The following is a 16,338-nucleotide window of genomic DNA, read 5'->3' as shown; positions in this document are numbered from 1 at the left end:
CAAGGATGCTGAAAACTCACCATCTGTCGGAATCTCTACTAATAAATTTTCACAGTACCATAAATGTACATATTCCTCGATGAGATCCTCAGATCTTACCAGGGCAAGGAAAGCTAAGGTCAAGGGCTTGTTGCCAAGAAGGCAGCTTGCTTACAAACTCTTCATTTCTTAGAGATTTATTCTAAAACGCAGATGCTTGGCGGGGGGGGGGGGGGTGTCATAATAATAATAACAGCAGCTAACTTACTGAGGGCTTATTATATGCCAGGCCTGACTCTTGAAGGCTTTTCAATATATTAATCTGTCCTTAGAGCCCTACTAGGCAGGCCCCATTAACATTTCCATTGTATCAATGAGGAAACTGAATCACTAAGATGTTAAGTAATTTAACTGAGGTCACCAGCAGTAAAAGGCAGTGGCCCTGGGGGTCAAGCCCCGAAGTCTAGGTTCTTAACCATTACTTCCATTTATTTATAGCTGCAGCAGCAACTCTACAGCATTATGTAACTGCATTGTCAGACTCTGGGTTCAGAACCAGGCGCTAGTACTGTTCTCTACCTCACAGGTGAGGTCTCTAAGTGTAAGTCACCATCCTAAGGTGACAGAAAGAGAGGGAGAGAGAGGCCTGGACAAGAGGTGAACAAAGTACAAGTGCCAGCCACGGGAGAGCCACAGCTGAAAAGGCTAGCAGGCAGCAAGCTTACAGCCTTATAGTAACATGGTAGCTGTCTTTCAGTTGTCAGTAAGGACTTCTCTGCAGGAGAACTTTGGCTGATTGAGTTTGGTCTCGGGCCACCCTGCTGTACACACAACAAACTGCTCCACCCAACTCCTAGGAATGATAACTGAACAAGGAAAGGGGGCATCGTTAGCATATCTCAAATCGTGACCAACATGCTGGAAGCAGAGCGTGCAGGTGCGGCCAACAGCACTGAAGGTACACAGGGCATTTCAGGTCTGGATCAGCAGCCCGGAGTCAACAAAATGAGGCAGAAATCGCAGGCTCTGATCAGCAGGGCTGCTGGATTTATGAAAAGGTCAGAGGGAACACAGAGAAGAAGATCTGCAAGGCTAGCTTACTTCTCGATCATTTCTATTTCAAAAGAAGGGCAAGTAAACCTCAACCAGCTCCTCCACCACTGGCTCTCTGCTCGCTCTGTCCCTTGTTGAAACCAGAACACTACCCTCGGAAGGCAACAAAGGCCCAACTCCCGCTGAGACATGACCAACTTGCCAGCCTGAAATAGAGGCCGGTCAAAAACAGCACCACCTCCAGAGCCAGCCGAAGAAGGGCCTCGGGACATTCGGCACAGTCTCCATGTGTAGGGATGCTGTCAGAATTTAGGACTGTGTTTGATGAAATCTTCTGAATATCTAGGGCTGTGCAGTCTTTCCCCCCTTCTCATTCCCTCCAAATCTGCTTCCATTCAAAGGCCCTAAAAATTCTTCTTAAATATCTGGCTTCTATAACTGAAACTTTTCCTGATGATTTAGGACCAAGAAATGCTCTGGAAGCATCAGACCGTGAACAATGGCCCAGCCCTGCAGCTGGGAAAGGTGTGAAAAAGGCATGGGGTGGGATGGGGGGAGAGCTTTGCATAGACCGCCTCCCCATCCCCCTATTCCCCATCCCACTCTTGGGGCAGAACCTGGATGTTGGCCTTTCCCAGCCTTCCGGGCCCCCTCAGCATTCTCTCTCTGAAACTTCCATTTACTGGACTTGGTGAAAGGAAGTTTTCACATCATGCAAGACGCAGAATGTTAAAAAGGATGCTTCAGAGAACTTTTATTACTGACTGCCTTAATCAAATCAGGCATCAACAAACAATGAAAAACAAACCCACAGGATCACTTTGAGTTATAGCCCTTTCTGTTTTTTAAAAACGGTTTGGCTCTAATTACTTACTGAATAGCTGATGTAAGTACACAGTGAAATTCCAAATTGTTTCAAAAAAAGAACACCAGGAATATATATTGAAAGCCACCACTGCCCCCGCCCCGCCCCCTGGTTTGCCTCCAAGAGGAAGCTCCAGCTGTAGGCTGCTGCAGATGAACACACGGTTTTCTTCCACGCAGATGCCTGTGTCTTACACAGACTATTCTGCGCCAGTTTCCCCTTAGTAATAGATCTTGGGGATCTCCCTAAATCTTTTAACCAGAGGTGAAGTGCTCCTTTGCTACGATGAATGATATGAATGAGCCACAACTGACGTAGTTGATTCACTAATTTTCTAGACACTGGTTGTTTCCAATCACAAAGTGAGCTGCCATTAATATCGGTCAAAGTTGGGCTGGGGGTGCCACATCAGTTCGTTTTGTTTCTGAAGTGGGAGAAAGTCATCAGGTAGGAGCCACTGTGGAGTTAGGAACACTTCATCAATAGCCGTTACCAGTGCTTTCAGCTACTCGAGAATAAGGCAGACTACGTTACTGACTTTGGCAAGACTTACAGTTTGCATACCAGCTGGACAGGTACAGGTATTTCAGTATCATGACACAGAATGCAGCTCCTCTAAGTCAACACTTAGAAACGACAATAAAGGCAAACACTTCTCTGAGTGCCAGGCTCTGTGCGGAGGATTTTCCGTGCCATGTGTCACTGAATAACATGTCAGCCCTTGAAGCAAGGCACTAATTCATCACCTCACGTTAAAAGACGAGACTGAGACCAAGTTACCGCACAGCAGAGCAGGGATTATTAGGAGGAGATGATACAGTTCAAATGTTTCAATCAGACAGACCCGGATCCATTTAACCCTGAGCTAATCCCGTACCAATCAAACGGCCTTCAGTGGGTCACTGAACCTCACTGCGCCTTAGCTTTCTTCACCAAAAGTGCAAAGGACAAGCCCCAACTCCATAGAGTTTTGGCAGGATCTGGCTGAAATCACTAAATCTAACAGCCCAGGAGAGAGCCAGATATATAGTAAATGCTTAACAGGTGGTGGTGATTCACAGCCAAAAAGCAGTGCCTCAAGTGACACCCCCTTATGATTTCAACCCTCCCCTGAAACACACTGCACATGCGCACACACAGGGGCAGCAGAAGCCTGGGCCACCACAGGGCGAGCCATAAATACCCAGAGGCAGGCACGCTCAGCCTTTCTCGGCGCCTTCAGAACCTTTTAGGTCAACGGCCCTGGAAAGCACACGGCAGCACCCACGTTAGGCATTCCCGGGCCAGGCAGCAGTAACGCGATCCGAGCGCAGTTCTGAAGGAGGACGGTATAAATAGCCCCTCTTATTAATAGAGGAGCCTCGCAGTCCAGGACTCCTGGCTGGAGGCTCTCCCTGGTGGGCTTTCCTCAGCGCTGCGGGCAGTGACGACCATGTGGTCTGGCGGCAGCTGCGCCAACATCCTCAGGTCCTCCGGGGGCCCCCAACCGGCTCGCTTTCTCTCTCCAACTGGCCCACGATGCTCTGCGGTTGCCGGCCTCCAAAATAAAACCACTGCTAAACCACCGACCACAGCTTTGCCAGCCTGTGGTTCCCCTCGTGCTGAGGTTTCCAGACTCAAGTGGTGGCTGGTGGCTGTGCAGGTTTCAGGAGAACTGACAGCCCCTGGAAGACCCAGTTAATTTAGAAGCAGTGTGCCCACTGTGATTTTTTTTCTTTTCTTTAATATGCTTCTCCATCTCCCCACCCATTGCTCCTCACTGCCTCTTCCTGCCTGCACGATGTATTAGGATTCCCTTCAGGAAAGGACTGGATCTTTATCAATGACAAGTTCCACTGCTCTGGGCCCTGAGGAATTTGTGTCATCCATCCCACAGTATGACACTGGGGACCAGGGGTAGTCATGCTGGTAAAGGGTTCCCCCTATCAGCCCCCAAGGATTTGTATCTTAACAAGCCACCCAGCTCAGTGGCGGGGTGGGGGGGTTGTGGAGAGCAGCTCTGGGGTTCTCAAAGTAGAAGATAAATAATATACAGTGTGCCCCTGGGCTTCCCAAGTGTCTCAGTAGTGAAGAAACTGCCTGCCAATGCAGGAGATGTGGGTTCAATCTTTGGGTCAGGAAGATCCCCTGGAGGAGGAAATGGCAACCACTCCGGTATTCTTGCCTGAAAAATTCCATGGACAGAGGAGCCTGGCGGACTACAGTCCACGGGGCCACACAGAGTCGGACATGACTGAGAGACTGAACACACAGCATAGAGCCCTGCCCATGTACGATGCTCTGGAAATCAGATCCAATGAATAGTTACTGTATTTGTAACTGGATAACATGTCACTACGCCCATGTTCCAGAGGCAGCACAGAAGGAAGTACCTTGTCCGGGGACTCAGTCCCGGTAAGGGGCAGAAGCAGGACTCCAAGCCAGGTTTGCCTGCTACCAAACTCACATCCTCCCAGTACACGACACTGTACTCACAAGGAGTGATCCCTCTCTTTACAACTCCCACGCCCGGGAAGGCTGTGCTGCCACGGAGAGTCTGGGATAGGAGTGAGACCAGGGACTCCAGGCCTCACTCCCTCATTTACTAGCTATGCAATTGCAGCCTGGTTCCCAGGCTCCGCTCCACAACTGTCTGAAAATGTAGAAATGACCATAAGGAGCAGAGGGCTTTTTATTAGCACAATAGCCAGCTACAGTCAACTTTCCTGAGTGCATTAGCTGGAGGAAGAGGAGAAGACACACACAGTAGAGAGAGGGTAGACGACGGGGTCGAGAAATCTCACCCTGTCCCTAAATCCAACAGGAGCTCAGAAGGAAAAAAGCCAGAATGTGAAGGGAGAAGGGAAGGTGGGCTTGGACAAGGTGATGTGGGTTTGGACAAAGAGTCTGGAGGAATCAGAGGAAATACTAAGTACCTCGATAGAGAAGACCAATGCAGTAAGAGTGACAGAGGAGATCAAACACTGGACTTCCCATCCTTTTAAAATCTTGGGTGGAAGGCTGCAGGTTAAGAAGAGGGGGTGGGGGGTGAAGACAGTGCAGCTTCAGGCTTAAATACACAGCGCAGAAAGTGAAGAGGAACTAAAAAGCCTCTTGATGAAAGTGAAAGAGGAGAGTGAAAAAGTTGGCTTGCTGCTGCTGCTGCTGCTGCTGCTGCTATTAAGTCGCTTCAGTCGAGTCTGACTCTGTGCAACCCCACAGACGGCAGCCCATCAGGCTCCCCTGTCCCTGGGATTCTCCAGGCAAGAACACTGGAGTGGGTTGCCATCTCCTTATCCAACGCATGAAAGTGAAAAGTGAAAGTGAAGTCGCTCAGTCGTGTCCTACTCTTCGAGACCCCATGGACTACAGCCTACCAGGCTCCGCCGCCCATGGGATTTTCCAGGCAAGAGTACTGGAGTGGGGTGCCATTGCCTTCTCCCAACATTCAGAAAACTAAGATCATGGCATCTGGTCCCATCACTTCATGGCAAATAGATGGGGAAACAGTGGAAACAGTGGCAGACTTTATTTTTCTGGGCTCCAAAATCACTGCAGATGGTGACTGCAGCCATGAAATTAAAAGACACTTACTCCTTCGAAGGAAAGTTATGACCAACCTAGATAGCATATTAAAAACAGAGATATTACTTTGCCAACAAAGGTCCATCTAGTCAAGGCTATGGTTTTTCCAGTGGTCATGTATGGATGTGAGAGTTGGACTGTGAAGAAAGCTGAGCGCTGAAGAATTGATGCTTTTGAACTGTGGTGTTGGAGAAGACTCTTGAGAGTCCCTTGGACTGCAAGGAGGTCCAACCGGTCCATCCTAAAGGAGATCAGTCCTGGGTATTCATTGGAAGGACTGATGCTGAAGTTGAAACTCCAATACTTTGGCCACCTCATTTGAAGAGCTGACTCACTGGAAAAGACCCTGATGCTGGGAGGGATTGGGGGCAGGAGGAGAAGGGGACAACAGAGGATGAGATGGCTGGATGGCATCACCAACTCGATGCATGTGAGTTTGGGTGAACTCCGGGAGGTGGTAATGGACAGGGAGGCCTGGTGTGCTGCGATTCATGGGGTTGCAAAGAGTCAGACACGACTGAGTGACTGAACTGAACTGAACTGAACTGGAAATCAAACAGATTTGAGTTCAACTCTCAGCTTTCCTGGAGCTGAGATTGTAAAGAATCCACCTGCAATGTGGGAGACCCAGGTTTCATCCCTCATTTGGGAAGATCCCCTGGAGAAGGGAATGGCAACCCACTCCAGTACTTTTGCCTGGAGAATTCCATACACAGAGGAGACTGATGTGATATAGTCCGTGGGGTTGCAAACAGTTACACTCAATTGAGTGACTAACACTTTTCTCAGCTTTACCAACCAGGTGACACTGAACAGGTTTATTTAATCTCTCTGAGCTTCCATTTCCTCCTCTGTAAAGTGGAGAAAATGACTGTAAAGAAAAGAATTTAAATCACATAGAGCTGGTGTCAGGATGAAATGAAGCCGTCTTCCTCTAAGGCTGAGTGTGGTGTTACTGTCATTGCTGTGCTGTTGTGATTCGGGAAATTTATTTTTAAGACTAACCGGCATCCCCAGTGAAGGACAGGTGCAAGTCAGATGCTCTCCGTTCTAGATCTGGGTGGGGATTAAGTTACAAAAAAGCACCAAGTAAAAGGGGGATTAAAAGCCGCAGGTCAAGGGAACCAAACCAATTGAAACTGGATGGCTGTTGGGGGAAGAAACAAATGGCAAGACAGAGCTAGAGAGAACACAGCAAAGGCTCACGGGAGCATCAACTGTGCCCCCAATCTATGGCGGGGCTGATGACATTGGATCCACAACATAACATGACCCCCAGGGCCCCATGGGACCCAGACCCTGGCCACACACCCCGCCCTCACGCACACCAGGCACAGTGGCCCTCGTCCTGGTCCTTCTGTGAGGGCCTTGTCTTCTATTTGCAGCTCATCCTGTCCACACCACTCACATTTTCTTGATCTGCCTGTCAGTCACCACCCTGAGCACTCCAGCTCCATTATTACCTCTCTAAAATCAAAGGAGAAAATCCTCCCCTGACCCTGTTCTAGGCCCCCCAAACACGTATGACAAGTGAGTCTCCTGGCTTCCTTGTTCCCCACATGTCTTTCCCTTTTTTAATGTGGTTCTGTGACAGGCGAGGCTTGTCTGAGGTGCCAGGATTGTGGGAAATGGGAACAGCATTCAGGGGGCTACCAAGAAAACTACGAAGCCAGAGTAAAGACTATCTGAATGTAGCACTTTTAAAATTTGAAAGTGAATGCAGAACAACACTCATTCAGAGCAGAGTATGTAAGTTTTCAAACCAAGATATGATCAGCAACAGAGCCCTGTCAAGCCAGACAGGAGCCTGGGGCAAAAGGAAAAATAATCAGTTAAGCTGATTCAGACTTTACTTAAACTTTCTGTATTTTTTCATCATGGATTAGTATTATTTTATTATTTGGCATTCATTTTTCTTTTTTCAAATACTGCATTAAGGTCCTTTATCTTGAATGCTTAATTTTTTTTTAGAAGCCCCTTCAATCCTGCACCACTGGCAAATGCCTCTTACCTAACCCTTCCCTCGCTCTCTCTGTCTGCCTTATTCAGTCCTGTGCCCCCAGCAGCAGAGCAGTGCCTGGCACATAGGAGGTACTTGAGGAAATAGTGAATGAAAGCCTGAATGATGCCCTAAGAAATAACATGATTTTTGTTTTGTCCAATTCGAAAAGAAACCACTAAGCTCTGAGACTCAACCTACAGAAGTTGAATACAGTAACCACAAGTGGTTAAAGACAGCCTGGATCAAGGGAAAGGACTGGGTTATGGCCCAAACCGGCTCCTTGATGGGCTGGGTTTATCATTTCAGGTGGCTGTGGTGGGCTGTCACACCCCCACGAAATTCTTAGGCTGAAGTTCCAGCCCTCAATACCTCAGCTTGTGATCATAAGTGGAGAAAGGGTTTTTAAAGAGGTCATATGGATGGGTTCTAATCCAGTATGATTGGTGCCCTTTTGACAGGAGGACATTTGGACACAAAGAAGAGGCACCAGGGAAAGGAAAGGCCATGGGAAGAGGTGGCCAAGAAGGTGGCCATCTGCAAGTCAAGGAGAGAGGCCCCAGAGGAAACCAACCCTGCCAGGACCTTGATCTTGAACTTCCAGCCTCCAGAACCCTGAGAGAATAAGTTACTATTATTTAAGTCACCCAGTCTGTGGTCTTTTACTAAGTAAACTTGCATAATGACCCACTTCCAAACTAGTCCAAATCATGTGACCCTATGGAAAAATAAGGGCCCTGGACAAAGTATTTCCAAGCGTCCCTTCCAACTCTCATCTTCCTTTAACTTGGGAAGTTGGAACCTTCTTTAAACAGACCTGGAAATCATAAACAGCATTTTGGAGAATCTGGAGATGGTGGTAGAGAGCACAAGTATTTAACAAATTGCATCATCTGATTAAATTTCCTTTAGATAAACCCTCAACAATAGGATCAAAAAATAATAAACAAGGATTTTTTTTTATCAGTTACATGTAACAAGTAAAATATATAAAGCACTTAATGTCTACTAAAAATAGAGTAACAACAGGAGCGAATGGGTGAATGATTTATGAAATATCCATGCATAAGTAGCTTTACATAAAAATTGAAATGGGATAGTAAAAATCTTTTAATTTACATGACAAAGTATTCACAAATGTAAGGAGAAGTAAGAAACAGATGTAAAACCATGGTATAAATACAGTTTGATTCCAAAATTTTGTGTAGAAGTATATATTTTTCACTAAGTGTCCACAATGTTTAGCCTTGGGTGATAATACTGGTGATTTTAATTTGTTTTACATATTTCTACAGTTGCCAAATTTTCTGCAGTGGGTATGCATGACTTTTCTTTGAAGTCCCTGTAGAACTAAAATCCTGAATAACTCTAACATTCACGTTAAAAGCAGAATTCCTCACATTAAAAAGAGAAAGAAAAGACTGAGGCCTGACTTAAAGGACATTGCAAGAGACAGCAAACCTGGCGTTCGAAAGACAGTAATGTCTAGTTCTGTTTGGAGATCGGGAGAGAAAAATCAGCCTTATTATCCATTTCTCTATACCTTGCATTCCTGGGAAAGAGAAGGGGTGGGCCGGCTGATTTGCCCCAGCAAAGCAGGCTGCTCTAGGGCCCTGGGGACTGGGGGAAGTACCAGCCAGGTGTGTTAGCCCCCTGGGCCCCCAAGGCTTTCCACAAGCCTGTACAGCCCCCGTGGGCATGTGATTTCCAATAAATTCACATCTGCTGGACACACCCATCACTGACTGCCCAGGAAGAAGAGAGGGGCTTCAGCAAAGGAGTGCTAAGTAGGCAGGACCTTTTGTCTCCAACAGCGCCCAGCAGATGTCCCCTCTAACAAGGTTCAGACTGCTGATCCAGGGAAAGAGTGGCGCTGCCACAAGACAGGGTCTTCCCCAGGAGCTTGCCATCCTGCCCACCAACCCCCCAAAGTTTGAGGAAAAGCACTCACACTTCTTGTAGATTCGGCAAGTCCTCAAAACCAGCAGGATCAATCTCAGAAAGTTTGTTGTAACTCAGGTTTCTGGAAAAAGGAGAGCAAAAAACAAAGAAAAAATTCAGTCAATACTCCCAAATTTAGGAATCATCTACCCATCCCTCCCCAGGAGAAATAACCCCTCTTACTCATAACTGCCTGCATCTCATGTACTATTTTAAGTAACCCTGGTGGCTCAGACAGTAAAGAATCTGCCTGCAATGCAGGAGACCAGGGTTCAATCCCTGTGTCGGGAAGATCCTTGGAGAAGGAAATGGCAACCCACGGCAGTATTCTTGCCTGGAGAATTCCATGGACAGAGGGATTCTGTGACCACCATGCTGGTCCAAATGCCTGGCATCCTATCAAATGGCATTTTGAAAAATTACTGTTTTACTAAGGCATCAAACACTATTAAGAAGCAGTAAAGGGAGTCTGATCCTTCACTGACTAAAAATCAGTGGTCCCCAACCATGGATGACATTTGGCAAAGTCTGTAGACATTTCTGGTTGTCATGACTGAAGGGACGGGGAGGGGAGGATCCTACTAGCATCTGGTGGGGAGGGGACAAGGAAGCTGCTAAACAACCTCCAAAGGACAGGACAGCCCTTAAGGACAGATCCAGCCTTCACTGCTAAAAGTAACATTCAGAGGTTGAGAGACTTTGGTCTAAACAAAAACTTCAGGATCAAAACTCGCTTGCATGTATAGTTAAAGTTGAAAGGACTATTTAATAAGTGAGCAATGTAAGATCTTAATCATAAGGTTTATATGAACATGGCATTCCTACCATCGATGAACAAATATTTCAAGTGATAATCATGCCAGAGAGAGGAGCACTGTCATAGGAAATCACATTGGTGTGAACCAAAGCCTCACATGCCAGCAGCGTTCTCAAGATGACAGCGTCTATCACATGACTCAGAATTACATCCCTCTCCCCTTCAGCCCATCTGTGACCCCATTCTCAGAGGGAGACAAGGACCAAGCGGGACAATGTTTGATCTGCTGAGCTTCCCAGAGCACACCCTCAACCCAGACCAGCTTGATCTTTCAGGAACAGAACCCACACAGATGTGGTCCACACGGGCCCTCACTGTGCCTCACTCTCTGCAACCAAAATACATCCAATCCTGTGTGTGCCAAAGGAGCTGGCTACATTTTTCATCTCAGCTATTAATTCCACTGCCATTACTGCCAATTAACAAGTACTACGAATCGAGAGTTCAAAGTCTCTTAAGGGGCCCAGTATCACATTAAGTGGCAACTTTCTTTTAAGCTTCCTCCAGAGACATTCCAATCAATACTAAGCCAGAGCCGAGAGCCATTTCACTGTCAACTCAAGACATTTATCTAAATAAAAGTCAAACCACCCTTGAAATTAATGGTACATCTGTGTTCGGGGCACAGCCTGAATTAAAAGCAATTTGTCCAGGGATTATGTTACCATAAAAATTGAAGGTGGTAATTTTTAAACCACCTATTGAAGTCAAGTGTGAGCTTGTCTGTTCTTGGGAGTATTTACAATGAGATACTTACACAGAAATCAACAGGTTAGACTTGGAACAGAAAATCCACAAATGGAGAGAGTTCTTTCCTGTCACAGAAAGGACTGAGTGGACTAAAAGTTCCTCCTATGATGAGCATATTATCATGACAATGTGGGGCAGAGATCTTGTTTCTGGTTCTACAGGTAGTGTGAGTTGATAATGACCGTGACATTCATATCATCTCAGGTAATGGGGAGTTGCTAAGCCAGAGCAGGCTTGAGAGAAAGACTCAGAAACCACAAAGCCAAGAGCTGGAAGGGTAAACAAGGGACGCAGGCGGTCACCTGCCAGGTGTGGAGTGAGGCTGACACAGCAGTGCCCACTCAACCTGCCTGCCACCTAAAGGGGCCATTTGTACCTGGTTCCCAAAAGAAGGGTGGTGCACACCAGTCTCCTTCATTTTCAAGAAGCCTGAGCTCTGAAATTTTATGTGCAGTCTTTCCAATTCTTTAAATGTATATGTTAAAACCTGGCGGTGTGTGTGGACCACATCTCTGCAAACATAAATCTGCAGAACACATTTAAGCAGAGGATCACCATTTTTCAACCTCTGATCTAGTTTCAAAATGAATAACTTGCGGCCAGGGCAGGAGCTGGGGTTCACAGGATCTAGGGCCCAAGCTAGGCCTGGTGGCTCTGTTCTGAACAATCTGAAAGGAAATCACTTCCCTCAATCCCTGAGCCAGAAAAGTCCAGATCCTTTAGGAACTCAGGCTTAGAATAAAGACATTTAAAATCACAACTCTCCTTGGTCTCTATTTTTTCCCCTTAAGGAGCACATACAATTTATTTACATTTCAAAAACGCTGTATCTAGTGTTATATTTAAAACAGATGGCCAACAAGGACCTACTGTATAACATAGGGAACTCTACTCAATACTCTGTAGTAACTTAACTAGTAAAAGAATTTGAAAAAGAATACATATATGTATATGCATAACTGTAACATATGAATTATTCTGCTGTACACCTACCTGCAACTAACACAACATTGTTAACCAACTATACCCCAATATAAAATAAAGTAAAAAAAAAAAAAACAAAAAAACCTTGTACAAATTCTGCTTTTTAGATAAGGCAACTTGATAAAGGGGGATTCCATAAGCTACTTTTATCAAGAAGCCAGACAGTATCAGTACTTAACACGGAGATTCCAGGAAGTAGCAATAAGTTCAAGAGACTTGTAAGTGGAAATCTAAGCGTTCACTTGGTCTGCCTGGATGAAGCGATTTTTCGATTCTCGATCAACTGGAAAAGCCACGTATCGCCAACCCAGACTGCCTCTAAGAGTAATTCTGCTCTCAGCACCTTTCACCAACACAGAGAGAATACAGTAGCTGAGGCTCAGGTCCCTTGGAATGACACTGCTTTGGGACAAAGAGCTTTTAAGTCTGAAAAATAAATCCTGGTACAAAGCGGGGAATGAGGCTGACACAGCCGTGTCCACTCACTTGCCTGCCACCTAAAGGGCCATTTGTACCTGGTTCCTAAAACAAGGGCGGGTGAAGACCAAGTCTCCTTCATTTCCAAGAGAAGCTCGAGCTCTGAATTTTTATGTGATTACCAACTGCTCTATCAAAAACCAGGGAAAATATTTACTTTCTTCTCCCTGACAAGCACAATCTGAAGTAAAATCCGCAGACATTTTTCTTGTTTGCTCATCTCTGGGAGAGACACTCTCAGTATAAATATTTTCCTATTGTGGTAAAATACACATAACCTATAGAGTACCATCTTGACCACGTTTCGTGTACAGCTCAGGGACATAAAGTACATTCTCACTGTTATACAACCATCACTACCATCCCTCCCTCCCTAGCACTTGTACATCTTTTCCAACTGAAACTCATCACCCATTAAACACTGACTTCCCATTCTCCCCTCCCTCCAGGGCCTGGCTACCTCCCTTCACTCTACATGCTGTCTGTGTGACTTGGACTTGAGAGGTACTTCACACGAGTGGAGCCATCAGTACCTTTAGTGTCTGGCTGATTTCACTCAGCACAGTGTCCTCAAGGTGCACCCATACTGTGACACGTGTCATGCGTTCCTGCTCCTTTTTGTGGCTGAATAGTATTCCATTATTCACCTGTGTGTGCGTGTATCTTCCGTATTTTGTTTCTCCCTATAAAAGCTGATAGATATTAGGGTTGGTTCCATCTTTCGGTTATTGTGAATCATGCTGCTGTGTACATGGTCATCCCCCACCCACACCCCGGCATAACATATAAAGATTTTTTTTTAAACTCTTTGACTGCCACACTTTCTGACAACGTCCATTTCTCCAAGATGAAAGATATCCATATGCTTTGGTCCAAGAACTGTGCAAAGAAGGGTCTGAATAACAATTTAAGAGTTAATTAGTGAAAAACTTTTACCTAGGAGACCTTTTTTCTCAGGTGGCAGCTGACAGACACACAGGTCTAAGGCATCTCACTTATTTCGGCAAACATGGTCAGCCTTACTAGGCCCGACATCTGAGTGTGTTATTGGTTGAAGGTTTCAGATTCTCCTGTCAAAACAATCCATCTATCAGCAGGACAGATGCTGTCAAAAGCACTTCTGCACCTTTCAGGACCAAAGCGCAGAGGAAAGAAACCTTAGGGAATTTAGTTACTGCCAACTGCAGCTTTCATTAAACAGTTTGTCAGCCACTGTCATAACACAAATTTCCCTTGTACTTGCACAAAGGGCGCACCACTCTTCCAACAATGGAGCCCAGCCGTAGATACTCTTTCTGCTAATCTGCTGAGAGATGACTGTCCGGCCCACCGTTTGCCCAACATGCCAGAGGCCCCTCCGCAGAGACCGGCTCAAGTTTTAAACAGGTTTTATCTGCAGCTGAAGAGCAAAGGGTTCAACAGTGCACGGCAATAATCTGCTTGCTGAGCCCTTTTCCTGGCAAGACCCCTACCCAGACCTCACAGAATGAGAAGAGCTACGTCTTCAAATAGCTGAGAAATCCCCCACTGTTCTGTAAACCCCTGCTCTCCTATCCAGCAGCACCCAGCCAAGTGACCCTGACATTCATACTTAAACTAATCAAGATTACAGAAAACTAGGACTTCAGGGTCTCAGGGGCACCAGCCACTATCCACGTGTCCAACTACCTGTGGCTAGCAGGGAGAAGCCATTTCCGTCATCCCTGAAATTTCTATTAACTGAAATCAAGGAGTAATCAACAAATATTTGAAGTGAAATGGCATGGAGGGAAGAAAGTTGGATTTGAAAAATACATGTGATCACTGCAGCTTTGTAGCACAGTCTGAGGTTAGGGAGTGTTATTCCTCCAGCTCTGGTTTTCTTTTTCAAGATTGTTTTGGATACTCAGGACTTTTGTGTTTCGATACAAATTTTAATTTTTTTTGGTTCTTATTCTGTGAAAACTGACAAAACAGAAATAGTTATAGATGTAGAAAAGAAACTTTTGGTTACCAGAGTGTAAAGCGGGGGTATAAATTGGGAGATTGGGATTGATATATACACACTATTACATACAAACTAGGTAACTAATAAGGACCTACTGTTTGGCAAGGGAACTCTACTCAATACTCTGTAATGACTTATATGGGAAAAAATCTAAAAAAGAGTGGATATTTGTATAACTCAGTCATTTTGCTATATACCTGAAACTAACACAACATTGTAAATCAACTATTCTTCAATAAAAATTTGAAAAAATAAATTTGAATTTCCCAACAATCTAAATCCACTGGAATCTAGCACCAGCTGTGCTTGGGTGGCTCAGGCGTGTCTGACTCTGCGACCCCATGGACTATAGCCCGCCAGGCTCCCCTGCCCATGGGATTCTCCAGGCAAGAATACTGGAGTGGGTGGCCACGCCCTCCTCCAGGGGATCTTCTCAACCCAGAGACTGAAGCCAGGTCTCCTGCACTGCAGGCTGATTCTTTACTGTCTGAGCCGCTAGGGAAGCCCAAAGGCTTTGTTAAAAATGTGGTGGGGGAGGGGCACGAATCTCAGCCCCTGTCCCTCAGGCACACACAGTTCTTAACCAATCCCAGCAGAGGAAGAGGGCTTTGAAAACTAAATCCATGAGAAAGACACTCTTAAATAAAAAAATGCCCTCTGAATGTAATTCTATAGGCTTTATCAGCTATTGACATAATCTGACCAGCACCAGTCTGGATTACAACCAGAACCACATATTACAAACTTGGCAAACACTATTCAAAGCTGGCAAACAATAATTCATTGATTCCTTGGAAACTGGGGGATAAAACGTTCCACTTACTTCTGAGTAAAGTTGTGGTGAGGAGACAACCCCAGCATCACTAGATAATGTCAACAGCACTTTACCCTCAAAAACAGGCACTGCTCACAGACCACTGACTCTACAGGCAAAACCTCTCACAGGAAGGAGAGTGCCATGCACAGCTGTATTTTTCAACTTTATGAAGAAAAATAATCCAAAGTGGAAGGAAGCTGGCCACAAATCTGTGACAGGAATCCTCTGGGAAAGAAGGTTTTCCCATTCGGTTTGGTTTCCAGGCCAGTCTATTTCCCACTACTCAGCCCTGTCTGGGCACCTGAACAAAACAGAACTTTGCATATTTTAAGAGTTCAGATGTTAGCTAAAGCTAAGAATGCAGCCGGAAAGCAACCCATCTGCTGAGCACACTGGGGTGCCTCGGACTGGCCTAGAGGGGTGCCTCTTCTCTCTCTGCAACCTGTGGGCTTTGGCTGTGTATCTCCTCTTAACCTTACAGGGTGCTGCCTGCCATCCATTATAAAAGGAGTCATCTGCTTAGGACTAACTGGGAAAAAGTGATTAGTCTTTTTCCCAAGGGGTATGAATGAGAAAGAACACGCAGACTTGTTAGAGTCATTTAATCTCTTAAACTTTCAAGGCTTTTTCTGTTGCATTTTTGCCTTCTGAGCAGTTATGTGTCGTACGTATCAAGATCCAACGAAATCACCACACTGTGTTCCTCAGGCCGACATTATAAGGTTTTATGGGAGGAAATTTATTTTTAAATCTAGGATATCAGATGCCCTTACCTTTTTTTCCCTCCTATTACAACACTTTCCCCTCATTAACCAAAAGTCGTAAGTGAAAGGGCTGATCATACACATTGAAGGTTTATTTTAAGAATGACAAAACTGTATCTTAAACTAGATTTATCATTCCTCTGATATCCTCACCAAGAATTACCAGGCAGAAGGTGGTTTTATACTTGTGTTTCTTCTGTACGGTGATCAACCACATATTCCCTAAACTGAGGCTCAGAAAAAGAAATACATTCAGCAAATAATCAAATGCAAAATCACTGGACAGAACTCAATACTTAACAGCTCACCTTGACAGCTTTAGGTCACTAACATTAGACAAA

The 16,338-nt window shown here is 45.5% G+C and overlaps 1 protein-coding gene across 1 annotated transcript in view; it reads right to left on the bottom strand.

Annotated features, from left to right (window-relative positions):
- LRIG1 (leucine rich repeats and immunoglobulin like domains 1) overlaps positions 1–16,338 on the bottom strand; it is a 115,204-nt gene that overhangs the window by 66,455 nt on the left and 32,411 nt on the right. The window contains exon 2 of the mRNA XM_002696962.6: positions 9,412–9,483. Within this exon, the coding sequence (XP_002697008.1) occupies positions 9,412–9,483 (72 nt within the window). The remainder of the gene's footprint in view (positions 1–9,411; positions 9,484–16,338) is intronic.

The sequence above is a fragment of the Bos taurus genome, chromosome 22, assembly GCF_002263795.3.
Source record: "Bos taurus isolate L1 Dominette 01449 registration number 42190680 breed Hereford chromosome 22, ARS-UCD2.0, whole genome shotgun sequence".
NCBI lineage: Eukaryota > Metazoa > Chordata > Mammalia > Artiodactyla > Bovidae > Bos > Bos taurus.
The sequence above is the reverse complement of the archived record's forward strand: the minus strand, read 5'-3'. Positions and strand labels throughout refer to the sequence as shown.